This window comes from Saccopteryx leptura, chromosome 1 (genome assembly GCF_036850995.1).
Source record: "Saccopteryx leptura isolate mSacLep1 chromosome 1, mSacLep1_pri_phased_curated, whole genome shotgun sequence".
In the NCBI taxonomy this organism is placed as follows: domain Eukaryota; kingdom Metazoa; phylum Chordata; class Mammalia; order Chiroptera; family Emballonuridae; genus Saccopteryx; species Saccopteryx leptura.
The window spans coordinates 197,302,263-197,316,267 of NC_089503.1; the positions used below are offsets into that span (position 1 = coordinate 197,302,263).

The 14,005-nt window shown below is 49.1% G+C and overlaps 1 protein-coding gene across 5 annotated transcripts in view; it reads left to right on the forward strand.

Annotated features, from left to right (window-relative positions):
- The window catches only part of LOC136405170 (bifunctional heparan sulfate N-deacetylase/N-sulfotransferase 3-like), an 88,595-nt gene that overhangs the window by 28,994 nt on the left and 45,596 nt on the right, over positions 1 to 14,005 (forward strand). For all 5 annotated transcript variants that reach the window (XM_066384268.1, XM_066384290.1, XM_066384282.1 and 2 more), the window contains exons 3-4: positions 3,159 to 3,246; positions 4,863 to 5,017. In XM_066384268.1, coding sequence (XP_066240365.1) covers positions 3,159 to 3,246; positions 4,863 to 5,017 — 243 coding nt within the window. The remainder of the gene's footprint in view (positions 1 to 3,158; positions 3,247 to 4,862; positions 5,018 to 14,005) is intronic.

The following is a 14,005-nucleotide window of genomic DNA, read 5'->3' on the forward strand; positions in this document are numbered from 1 at the left end:
AGGAGGGACACTGCTGCTTGTGGTACGGCTGTAAAATACCATCTAGGATTAAGTCTCTCCCTGCCACACGCAGACGCAACATCAGCATCTGCCGCGAGTCTCGGGGCCTCGTCCGTGTGCTTGGAGTTGTTCTAGAGCGCGGAGGGAACTGCATCTGAGCTGAGGAAAATGTTGGTTCACCGTGTTTGGCTCCTGAGGCCTAACGAAGAACTGGTTGGGTTGGTCTGGCTCTTTTTTTCTTTTTCCTACCAAATACTGTACATGTGAATCTAAAATAGCAACCAAGAATCACAAAGCCAAGTTCAAGTTTAGTTCGAGGGTTTTCTTTACAGAAAGACAGCAGAAATGGCCAACATACCCAGTTTTAAGCGAAAGCATTGAACACACAAGAAACAATTTAAAAACGAGTTTTGGATCCATATTTTAACCAGCAAAAGGGGCAACAATAAGAGAATGAAATGAAGGGATGAGGAGGGAAAGGGGAAAGGTGAGAACGGAGAGGACATGGGAAGAGCCTGCTGGAATGCCCCCCCAGGTGGGGAGGGGGGACATGGGGAAGAGGGGGTAGGGGGAAGGGAGCATACCGAAAGCAGATAAAATGAGGGGAACAAAGCAGTAAATGAGACGATACTGCTGATAGTTAAGTATCAACTCCTAAAATGTTATGCCATTTTTAGAAAAGCTCACCAAACACTCTTGCATATAGTGTCCTCTTTTAGAATCCTCATCCCAATTCTGTTGAGTTAGATTCATTGTTTCCACTTGAACCAATGAAGAGAAGAGTTCGGAGGTAATAGGAATTCTCTGAGGTCACTAACAATAACAACCATAAGAACAGGAGTAACAGTAGCAGCAGCAGTAACAGGACAGTAACAATGACACTAAGTCCTGGCTGGGAGCATGCCCTGTGCCAGTCATGGTGCCAAGAGCATAAATGCACGGTCTCATGATCTCATTAAATCCTTATAACAGCTTCCAGGTCATTATTATCATCCCTACTTCACAGAGGAGGAGTGTGACTCTTGGGAAGCTGACTCACATCCTGAGGCTGAGCAGGGCAGACGGGGAATTCCAGCTGAGACAGGCTGCCCCCCACGCCTCCCCTCTCAGTGACGGCCCCCGCAAGTCCCCAAGCTGGTGACAAAGCCAAACCTCAGGTTCCCTGCTGACACTGCTCCAATAAGGACAGAGAGAAGGGCTCACCCCACCAAGCCAGCGGAACCCCCCCAGCCTGAACACACCAGGGTCCTGGGTACCAGGTGCAAGTCCCACCCACCTCCTCCCAGCTCAGCTGGTCCAGTTCCCCTTCCCAGCCCTGGTGAGGACAGGACCTTCCTTGTCTCACACAACACCACCGTCGGTCAGCCGCCCACTTCTACAGGGCATGTGGGAATCCACGGGCAGTCCTTGTGTCCCATCCCCGAGTGCCCTGGGGACCCACACATCGCACGGTTTGGTCACGATCATGGTTCAGCCACGCACCTGTAAGCAGAGTACTGATTAAAAAAAAGAAAAAGACTGAGATACCTAAATTTCAAGAACTGACCATTGGTCAGATGAATTTAAATCTGAGATTCAGAAGTCGTCCCCTGTCCTTGTCCAAGGGGGGCAATTACTTGTGTTCACAGACAAGTCACACCGTCATGGGACAGTCTGAATAAAAACCTGTGTGTCTATTTATCCTCCCAAAAGAGGGTGACCATGAACATGGCAGGGCCAGCTCCTAGGACTCAGCTCAGCCACCCGAGACCATCAAGGCCATACAAGGACCATAGGAGACTCTGCTGTGGGCCCCGCTGTGCTCTGGGTGTGGAGGGTGGGTTCAGTGTGGTACAGGGAGCAGCTGGTCTGGAATTGGGAGAGGTGCGTCCTGGCTCTAGGATCTGCTGTGAAGTTTACTGGGAAATAAGTGTATCAGTTCTCCATTGCCTTTTGTGTAAAGTAAGTTTTAAGCCAGATCCTGACACATTGACCTGTGTTCTTATGGATAAACCAGCAAACTCTCAGCCGCTGAGCTGACAAACTCACTTCCACCTCCCTGAGGTGGTCGCCCACCCACCTTGGGGGTTGGGGATTTTGTGACAGAGAGCGGGACGGAGGATAAGAATTAAAAAAGAGTTTTGTGTGATAAATATTTTTATTATTCTTATTTACAGAAACCTATGACCTCCCTAGAATGATTCTGATTTCCATCTTATGGATGGGAATACAGAAGTGCAGAAAGGATAGTGGTAACTACTTAGCCCATAGAAATAAGTGGCGGAATTGAAATGATCACCCCAGGCTGTCTAACTTCATACCCAATAGTCTTATCTCCTCCCTTAGCACTTAGTTATTTGGAAGGCTGATCTGTCTTCTTTCTTTCTTTCTTTCTTTCTTTCTTTCTTTCTTTCTTTCTTTCTTTCTTTCTTTCTTTCTTTCTTTCTCTCTCTCTCTCTCTTTGCCTGTAAACCAGTGCTCGTTTTTAAATTTTTATTTTAACGATTTTAGCCTTATGAAGACATAAGTGACACAAGAATTGCACCTGTTCGAGGTGGGAAATGTGAATAACAATAAGAAAAGGGGGAGAAGTCATATCCCACACTGCCAGAGCCTTGTCAGTACTTCAGAGGATGGTACCGTCCCAACTGACGGAATAGCGTTCTGAGTCTGAAAGATAGGCTCATGCTTGTTTGTCTGTTTTTTAATGAAATGACCAGACTGAGAAATGGAGAAGTCTTGAGCGCTGAAGACCAAAGATGTATCTGACAGTTAATCTGTCTCTCAGTGTTTCCTGGCTGGTTTCGCTCACGCAGGGAGCCCTCCTCCCGCTGCTGGGCGGTCTGGGTCCTGGAGGGTGAAGGGAGATGTGATTGATATAGCAGAAACGAGCTCCTTTGATCCCAGCAGAATCCACATCTCATTTCCCTTCCTGTTCCGCGGCAGTTTGCTGGTTTATTGCCGGCGAATGGATGAGTACGTGCCTGAGCGCCCGTGTTTTCTGTCGCCTTGAAAGTATCCTCCTGCTTTTAAAGTGATAAAGAAACTTCCTTCCATCACTGAACTCTCTCATGTATAAAAGAGTGGGTTTATCCTTTGAACGCAGGGTGTGGGGGGAGGTCTTGGACAGCTCTATGCCCTTCTCTACCTGAGACGTTTCTAAACGTTCTGTATTTCAGGCCCTGCTGGAAACGCAGAACCTCCTGCGAGCACAAATCACAAACTTTACGTTCAACCTGGGATATTCAGGGAAGTTCTACCACACAGGTAAGAAGGCGGGGGGGGGGGGGGGGGGCGAGGGGAGGGGCTACCTGCTGTCCATCAAGGCCCCCCTGACCCTCTGATCGCTCTATCTAAAATCGTGTGCCCTTCCCCACACACACACCTTCCCACCATCCCTCTGTACTTCCTCCACCTCATGTTCTTCCTGCCACCGGGCTCCATCAGGCAGTTGTTTGTAACCTTGATGAAATGTTAATGGCTTGATGCTTTGTTCAGCGTGCTGTCATCTAAGGGCTCTTCCTTTCCATTGAACTACAATTTGCATTTGTAGAAGTGCGTGAGTAGTAAGTGCACTGGCAAATCTTCCTGAGAGGGGGACACAACGTGTGACCAGCACGCACGCAGGTCACAAAAGGGAACAAGGGAATGCTACAAGAATATGTCCCACCCCCACCCAGTGGAGCCTTGGCTGTGGGAGGGGAAGAGAGAGAGACAGAGAGAAAGGAGAGGGGGAGGGTAGAGAAGCATGTGAGTGCTTCTCCTGTGTGCCCTGGCCAGGAATCAAACCCAGGATTTCCACATGCCGGGCTGCTGCTCTACCGCTGTGCCAACCAGCCAGGGCTCATGCTATTATTTCTAAAATGCATTTGGTTACAGTGAATGATGGTGAGCGGTCCTGAACTTGGAGTTGCTTAATCTGGTTAGAATTCGGGTCCGGTCCCTGTATCCTCAGTTGACCTGGGGCAGGTCACTTTACCTCTCCACGTATGAACACCCCAGTCTGTCAGATGGAGTTAGAGGTGCCCCTCACCTCTGGGGTTGTAGTGAGAATTAAACAGATGACACTTGGAAAACAGGTCACGACGCCTGACAGAAGGTAATGTGTCAGCAATGGTTGGCTGACCCTCAGGACACAGAAGTCTCCTGGTGGAAGGTCGGCTCCCGCGGACTATAGAGGGTGGGCAGGCACAGGCACAGGACTGCCACCAAGGAGCGGCCAGGATGCCTCGCTGGAACTTGCCCGCTCCCACACATCCACCCTCTCTCCTCACTCTCCTCCTGTCTTCTCTCATTTCCCCGGTAACGGTTCCTGCATTCCCTCTTCTGTCTCCTTGGCGTGCTTCAGTTTCCCCCATTTCTGAGCAGTTTCCTCTCAGACCTCAGGCAGGCCCAGAGAAGTGAGGGAATGACTTTGCTCGGGGCTGTGGTGTCACGCAAACGGCCGGCTGCTGGAGCTGTGTCCCATGCTTCCCGACACCTGTCCCTCAGTCTCATCTAACGCCCCCCACACAATCCCCTCACACACACTCTCTTTCCAAATGACAAGCTGTGTATGAAGTTGCTCAAGGTGAATGGCTCTGACGTCCTGGAAACAGTTGTGTGTTCCCAGAGTGCAGTGATCCACATCTCCTGTTCAAAAACCTATAGAAGAATTTTGTCACCATCTCTGGTTGTGCCCCAAGTCACAGAATCTTTGGTGTGACACTTCACGTACAAAGTCTAATAGATAAGACCCTACAAAAGATGTCTTCTAAATATGTACATAGGTTTGCATGATGAGATGATAAACAGATAGATGATCGATAGATAGACAGATAGACAGACAGAACATAGAGCATTGGTGTAACTGGAATGAACTGTATAACACCCCCTGCCCCCAGGGACGGAGGAGGAGGATGAGGGCGATGACCTGCTGCTCCGGTCCGTGGACGAGTTCTGGTGGTTCCCCCACATGTGGAGCCACATGCAGCCACACCTCTTCCACAACGAGTCCTCCCTGGCAGAGCAGATGGTTCTCAACAAGAAGTTCGCCTTAGTAAGTAACCCCCTTCGACCGTCACAGCAAGCCCATGTGCACTGGCGGTGGGCACAGCCCCTGTTCCTCTCGAGACCTCCTGTAGGCTGTGGGCGTCGGAGCACCATGCACACAGGCAATCCTGGGCGGTCATTGGGACTGCCGGGTGCCGTGTGGCCCCTGTCTGCGTTGGCGCTTGTCACGGCGCCTGACACTCGAGGGTTCAAGTGTAAGAGGCTTCACACGAGAGGCTCACAAGTCTGCTGAGCGACATCAGGGTCAGAGCTCATAAAACGCGGCCCCTGTCCAAAGGGCCTCCTGCCGCCCGGAAGGCCAGATACACATGTAAATGATTTGCCAACAAGCCGAGATGTTCCTGGGCCTGGTGCCAGGGTGCGCAGACGTAAAGCCGCCGCGCAGAGATGCACCTGTTCACGGGAGCAGCCCAGAAACCGTCCCCGTGGAAGCAGGATTCCAGGGACTCACTCAGGAGCAGGAACAAGGCTGAGGCAGCCAGCATGGCTGGCACAAGGAGAGGCCGAGGGGCCAGAGCCACCCACGGTCTGGGGACTGGATCGGGGTGGCGGCGGAAATGGAAGAGCCGCTCTCACAGACGCCGCAAACACGTGCGACAGGGGTGGATATTTGCCTGGCGGAAGCGAGACACCCAGTTTCCCACGGAAGGGCTTCCGATTCAGGACAAGAAAATGCATAGTCAAAAATTCTAGAAACGGGCCCTGGCCGGTTGGCTCAGTGGTAGAGCGTCGGCCTGGCGTGCAGAAGTCCCGGGTTCGATTCCCGGCCAGGGCACACAGGAGAAGCGCCCATCTGCTTCTCCATCCCTCCCCCTCTCCTTCCTCTCTGTCTCTCTCTTCCCCTCCCGCAGCCGAGGCTCCATTGGAGCAAAGATGGCCCGGGCGCTGGGGATGGCTCCTTGGCCTCTGCCCCAGGCGCTAGAGTGGCTCTGGTCGCAACAGAGCGACGCCCCGGAGGGGCAGAGCATCGCCCCCTGGTGGGCAGAGCATCGTCCCTGGTGGGCGTGCCGGGTGGATCCAGGTCGGGCGCATGCGGGAGTCTGTCTGACTGTCTCTCCCCGTTTCCAGCTTCAGAAAAATACAAAAAAAAAAAAAATTCTAGAAACGTCCGTGAACGTCTGTGCATGTCTGTCCTTATGAGGCGTCATTGGAGTATCTACCCCTGCGTGCCAATGCTGTGTTTTTAAAGAAAGGGTGGATACTTGAACACACGCCCCGTAAGGACAGACATGCACAGAAGTGATACACGCCTTTCTAGAATTCTCGACCAGAAAGCATCAGGAATGGAAAGTATCTATAGTTCAAATACTGAAATTTGGTCATCCTAAACCTCCTAACTCAAGTGCCACGCAGAGGACTTTTCTTAGAGGCATGGGTACTGGCTGCAGGTTGACAACCAAACTGTGGTCCTTGAGGGAGTCGAGAGCGGGCACACGGGGCCTTCAGAAAAGACCAAACGCAGTCATGAATGTTTAGTCCCAGACAGCACTGGCTGCCCTGGGTGGCAGGAGGGGACAGACCTGGAGAAAGACGGAGCCAGGACCCGGGCCTGCCCATCCGTACAGATGGGAGAGACTCTCTCTGGAAGGTGCTGGGACCCGCGATTGGCACACAGCAGCTCCCAGCAGGCGGCAGCAGCTGTTTCTGCCTTAGTTACATCCAGTGTCAGGACACAGCCATTGCCAGCTACTGCCTCGGCTCCTGAGGTGTTCGGAGTAACGGGAAGAGGGACAGAAACACCCGACTGGAAGAGCTTACTTTGTATCGGGGTAGCATTTGGTTAATGGGAGATCCACACGCTTTTTTAAACATGGTTTAAATCCTTCCCTCTGCATTCAGGAAAGATGGACCAGGGCAGCCCGGGGGCTTCTGTATTCTGTGTGTACTGTGTCATTTCCGTTCATTCTTACAGCAACCCTGGACGGCAAGGGAATGGATTCTCACGCCGCAGAGGGGGAGACAGGACATCGGAGACATATGGTGACAGGCTCACAATGACCAAGGTCACCACTCGTAGAACTAAGACCAGAAATCCAGGTCTTCTAACATGGCACCACAGTGACCCCACAGGCTGCCTTCTGGGTTGCCTGACCCCAGTCCCAGGTGGAAGCCTAGGCTCCTCCTGTACCTGGTCATGTGATGACACAGGGGGACTGAAAAGGAGAGAGGGACGTGAGAGGCAGCTGCTCCTGAGTCCCCAGAGGTTCCCCACTGGTGGGGGGGGGGGGCAGAGATGCCAGAATGCCGGGGAAGGAGACGAATGACTGGGCCTGAGGCACCGTGCCCGTGCCAGGCTCGCACTGACCACGTGCAGACACCCAGGCAACCTTCAGTCGCAGACACTTCCAGAAGTCACCATCCCCCTGGCCGCTGACCCGCCAGACGGAAGGAGCGGAAGCCATGCCCAGGCCCACACTGCATCTCCACCCTGGGGACGGCCTGCTTCTCTCCACCGGCTGAGAGGCTCGGAATCAGGAGAGGAACGTGAGGGCTTCCCCGTGCAGGGGCTGAGAGCACACCCGGGGGCCGGGGGCGTTCAGCCTAAACGGGGGGTCATGGGCAGAACTCTGTTCCCCGAGGGTGGCTGCGTGCCAGGATGTTACCTACTGTCAACCTCAGAAGACCTGGACGATGTCAGACCCCTGTGCTCGGGCTTTCTCCGTCGCCCCCTACAGCGAACCACCTGCTGTTCGCTCCAGGTCCAACAAATGCTTGCGCTCCCTTACCCTTCTGCACAGTGTGGCCACGTCTGCCCTCACGATGTCCGCTTTAATTGGGCTTTGAGAGCTCCGTAGAACAGCTTCTTGTGGAAGGTCAAGCAAATCCTTTAAGCAAACTTGCATTTGACGTTTACAGCCTTCAGGAAGTGCGGTTTCCGAGGTGAATTTGAAGATATTTTTAGTTGTGTAATATGAGCTAGTTCGGGGACGAACGTGAAATTTCAGCAGGGAACTTTTTTTTTTGAAAGGTACCATTTCTGAGGCAAGAACGAGGTGTGACATGAACTCCTGACCTTGAACAACAGAGCAGACACCACCCACCCCATTGGAAAAGTGAAATAACGTCGTGCACTTACACCGCAAAAACATCGTCAGTATAGAGATAGACAGACTCTCAACTGAAGAGCTGGATCTAAATTTTTGGCAGATTACAATAATTTAATTTTTTTTAATGATAAGGGAATTAGTAGGCATTTTTATCATAGACCTCATGGTCCAGCCAGCTTCAGTGACCCTTAAGGCTGCTACAGACAATACCATGAAGATTCGTCCCAGTGGAACAATGAACGCCCCTGGTCCTGTGCCCAGGAAATCCCACCCGGGGTTGTACTTTCTGATAGCGGCCTCATTATTCTTCCAAACGGGGCCCTTTGCCCCCCCCCCTTCCAAGGTCAGCAGAACCCGCTCATTTCCATGAGCTGAAATGTCTGTTGCCAATTATGCAATGTGTTAGTGCAGTGAGCACATTTGCTTTCCTCGTGTGGAAATAGAGATGATGGTATCAAAATGCAATTTAAAATATACTGAAAGGCTGGCTGGCTTAAGGACTATGGGATGATCGTTTAATGAGTGTGGTCACCCGCTGGAGAAATGAACGTTCTATGATGTTTATTTCACTGAAGCGCTTCATAAAAAAGGGCACGTTCAAGTTCTGTCTTTCTGATGATACTGGAAACACAACGTGTCATTCCAGGGGTCCTCACAGAAGCAGAGTTCAAGTCAGGACACAGAGGAAGGTGGACCTCTCCTGGAGTAACCTCAGTGCAGAGAGTGGAGGAGAAACTGTCACCAGGATGCCCAGTGGGGTGACCTCGGTAACTGACTTCATGAGAAGAATGGACCTCAGGGACGGGGAGGTGGAAGACTAGGGGCTAATCCAACCTAAACGCAGTGGATGGTCATGCCAGTCACTGCCATAAGGAAACGTGTCACCTGTGCCAGCCTTCTCCCATGCCACTCAGACCCACCTCTGGGATGTCCCTAACCTCCCAACCACTCGGCAACTGCGGGGGGCCCAGGTCGGCATCTCCGGCTCCTTCCCCCCTCCAGGCAGGACAGAGAGCTGTTGGGCCAGTGCCGCAGTGCACCGGCTGGTAAACGTTGTGTCTCGCCCCTGAAGATCATCACCCAGCCTCAGGATTTAGAAGGGACTTGAACCTGTGTATTCAGAAAGCTCATCACAGAAGAGGGAGTGCAACCCAATGACATCCAAGCAGAGATCTTCCTCCTCCGGATAAAGCACGGAACGGAATGGTGATGGACACCCCCATCTTTGTGAGCTGACAATGTAAATAAATAGTTCTTCCTGTTCATGATTCAGCCGTCCCACTTCTGGGAATATCTCCAGAGAAACCCAAAGCACTAATTCGAAGGAATATAGGCACCCCTGTATTCATTGCAGCGTTATTTACAATAGCCAAGATTTGGAAGCAGCCCAAGTGCTCATTAATAGATGAGTGGAAAAAAATGCTGGGGTACATTTACACAAAGGAATACCACTCAGCTGTAAAAAAAAAGAAGGAAATCTCACCTTCAGCGACAGCATGGATGGACCAGGCGAGCATTATGCTGAGTGAACAAGCCAGACAGAGAAAGACAAGACCACATGATTTCACTGATATGTGGCATCAAATGAACTGACAAACAAAATAGAAATAGATGTATAGGATATAGTCTAGTTCGTCTTTTTATCTAATTTTATGTTTGTCATCATAAGTATTTTGAAAAAAATGTTCTCTCTGACAGAGAACATAGAGCAGAAGAGAGATGGAGTGTGTCTGCTTTTTTTCTCTATCTTTAGTTAAAGTATTTTATGACCCCAACCCCAAATTGTGAACATGGGATAATATTCCTTGTTTATCTTTGACTGATCAGACATCAGTGAACAATTTCTGGAAAATAAACCCATTCATGAGACCTAGGCTCCTTCACATTCGTCTTCTACCATTTGTGTTTGTTTCATTGTGTTAGCCAATTTTCTCCTTGGTCAAACCCCAAAGCCTATATAACCAGCATGGTTCCTGTAGTTGAAAATTGGCATCCCATTGATACTGTTCCCTACTTCCCTATAGAGTTACATTATTAAACAAATTCAGAATGTTAAAATCTTACTTTTTACAAGTGTGCTTCTTTTAGATAGTCATCTAGATCAGGCATGGCCAACATAAGCCCGCGCGCCGAATGCGGTCTGCATAATGAGTTTATGTGGCCAGCGATTAAATTTTTAATATTCTCCGCACGATGTACTGTGGAAATGAAATAAGTGGTACTTTTAAATCGTTATACATAAACTACAATATCTAACCATTGTACAACAATGAAAGTTAAAATCTCAGCTATTCAGGAGCAGAAGCGTCTTTGATTATTGGAAATTGAGATATTTAAGAAGATAGTGATACGCGGAAAAAAATTCCATGTGTGACTAATCTAGTGTTAACTTCCAATAATTGGTGAAATGGATTCACGATACTTCTTTTTTAAAAAAATTCCATTAAAGATTTACAACTTTTGTACTCATCTGTGCAATTTTATAAGCAATTGAATAATGGAAAATATGAAAATTTTAAAAAACTTACCAAGGAATATTTAGTAATCTTCAGCTCAACTTATATTTGTGAACAAAATTTTTCTTTTTTTTTTTTTTTTTTTGTATTTTTCTGAAGTTGGAAACAGGGAGGCAGTCAGATAGATTCCCGCATGCACCCGACCGGGATCCACCCGGCATGCCCACCAGGGGGCAATGCTCTGCCCATCTGGGTCATTGCTCTGTTGCAACCAGAGCCATTCTAGCGCCTGAGGCGGAGGCCACAGAGCCATCCTCAGCACCCGGGCCAACTTTGCTCCAATGGAGCCTTGGCTGTGGAAGGGGAACAGAGAGACAGAGAGGAAGGAGAGGGGGAGGGGTGGAGAAGCAGATGGGCACTTCTCCTGTGTGCCCTGGCCAGGAATCAAACCTGGGACTCCTGCACACCAGGCCAACGCTCTACCACTGAGCCAACTGGCCAGGGCCCAAACTTTTTCTTTAGTGAATCTAAATAAAAGTTCAAGATCAAGATTGAATGATTTACATTTGGATGCTGTGTTAAGAATAGCTACTACAAGTATAGAGCCAGATATTAAAAATATAATAGGCGATGCAAAGCACCTCGACATGTCACATTAGTTTTTTTGTTAATTTGTTGTACTAATTTACTTACATTTATTCATAAACAAATTACATAATAAAATTTTCTTTACTTAAATGAATTGTTTTTATATTTAACATTTTTTAATTTTAATATTTCATCCGGCCCAAGAAAAAAGTTTTCTTTCTAATCTGGCCTGGGGGCAAAAACTGTTGGCCAGGCCTGGTCTAGATGATTTACATAATTTCTTGTGTTTGTGCAAACCAACACCACAAGCATTAACTTGTCCGGGCAGTACTATAAATACCAGAGGGCGTGCAATCGTTATAACAAAACAGAAATCAATATCAACTCTTCTATTCTTTCAGGAGTAGTAAACTTCAACTGGAAGCGATACTATGCCTACTGAAAGATGGCTTTGTCTATAATCACCCTTGTCTATTTTCAGAAGGATTCAATGTGTTTGTTTGCAAGTTATTTGGGAATTTGAGCTTGTCCCTGACTTTTTTTCTAAAGCTTTATTACCTCTGAAGGGCACCAGCATGTCCATTATAAAACGCATCACTTCCAACTCGGAGACTGGATCTCCAGTTACTCCCTTGTGTCTTCAGATAACTTTGTTTTCAACTGTTTTGCTACAGCATAAAAACTTCAAACTTCACTATATATAATATATATATATATATATATATATATATATATTATATATATATACACACTTCTACAAACTCCTTCATGTGTTTACTTGAAGAAACTGTAGCAATTCAAAACAAAACAAAACCACACCCGCCTGGCCTGTGGGAAGAGGCACTCGTGTTTCCATCAGTCCTTTGACTGTCCTTACAGACGCGCGCCCTGTCACTGTGTGTCTGCTGACGAGACACTGGACACAGACGTGACGATGCGCAGCGTATTCTGAGGAGAACGCGGAGAGAGGGAGCAGCAGTCTCTGCGAAGCGGGGAGTCACTTGAGATAAGTTATATAATTATACACAAGACTAGGAGAAGACCTGTCACTGTCCCCCAAATGATTCTGAGAGGTCGTGAGTGAAGATGAAGGTTGAGACTTGTCTAGACATCACTTCTGTGACCCCCTTTTCGGGATTAGCTTACCCTTTGCTCCTGGAATCTCCTGACGCAGGTGGCTAAACTGATTTCCACTTACGATCTCTGCTAGCTCAGTGGTCAGCGTGGGGTAGAGTCCAGAGGGGAGTACGTGCCGTCCAGGAGAAGGGCCTGATCAAAATGTATGGTTCCCCAAGGATATTCTTCCCTCCTGCTTCCTACCCATGATCAGTCACTTTGTCCGGAATGAATGCATGTGGTAGGCAAATTAGACACATGCACTTTCGATTGGAGCGTGGATTAACACTCGCACGTTGACGTCGAGCATCCAAATCTAACCAACACTTCTCCAAGCACAAAGGTCATGTCAAAGAAACCCAGAATTTTAATGCTGAACCTTAGTGACAACGTGCAGAGAAAAAAAAAGTCGGATTCCTAGACTCAGGGTAATTATTTCTTTCAAGAGCTTTCATTTCAAAGCATGCCAGAGGGGGCATCTTTTATCATAGGATCGTCCTTGGACTGTTGACAAGGTCAGCACTCGGTTTGTGAGCCTTCCTTCCCTCACCGACAGCTACATCCTGACTGGCCTGGTTCTCACTCCGCAGGTGGAGTTGTGCCCCCGCCCCTGACCCCCAACCCCGGGGCACACTGCACCAGAACGCCAGTGAAAGGTGAGGCTGAAATGCCCCCTACTTCTTTAGTGTTAAAAGCTAGAAAGAAGAAAAAAAATGTATTGACATTGATTCTCAAGTACTCTGGAATATTCCAGAATAAAGGAACCATCTCCACTATGAGGGACCTCCCCATTCGGCGAGCATTCAAACTACCTTGAGCTTCCTGCCAGTGTAACGTTTCACAAACGAGTGGGTGTTTAAATTTGATCACGTGGTGCCTGTCCCTGTGAATGTCACCCTTCCTTCTTCCTGACCCCTTAAAAAAAGACTGAGTAACCCAGAATTGCCCGTTTGTTTTTTTGTTTGTTGGTTTAAATTTCTGTGATTGAAATTCATTTTCTTTCATTTGGTCTGTTACCCCCGCACCTCGACTCTTAAACTGATTTCCATGAAAACGCCACCGACCTTCTCTAACAGAAAGGACGGGTTTCAGTTGGGGAAAAAAAATACTTTAGTTTGACGTGTTTTCTTTTTTAAACCAGTAAGCAAAGAAAAAAAAGCAACGAGCCCCTTCAGTGCAGTTTCTAGTAACATTAAAAATGGGGTAATAATAATGACATCAACATGGTAATTCCCGCAAAGATGCAAATAAAACGAAGGGAGGAAACTTCCGAGCCTCCTGCCTCGGACAGGCAGATGGTCCCTGCACCGCTGACACCAGCAGTCCCTCACCAGGCACGTGGCCGCCCCGTCCCTTCCACCCCCTGCAGCTGACCGCACTGAGTTTAAATGATGACCACTGCAGTACAGGCAGGTGGGTGGCTATGTGTACAGGGTGCTGCGGGGACACGTGGGAACAGTCGTGTCTCTGATGGACACAATGGACGAAACCTGCAGCAGGTGGCCCTGGGACAGAGCCCGACGGCAACCTAGGCAAGGACAAAGCGTAGGCGACCCGTTTTCCGTCTGAGCCCACGTACAACCTGCATGACCTTCTCCCCACTGTGACGTGGGTGGTGACACAAAGCTAGCTGGCCTCTCCCACCTTCCCCGCAGCCCCTGGCAGCCCCATGGCACAGTGTGGGGCATCCGGCCGCCCACCACGGCTGTCCTGTATGTGAAACAGCTCTTTGGCGCGAGGAACACCCACGGCTCGTGCACAGGGAGC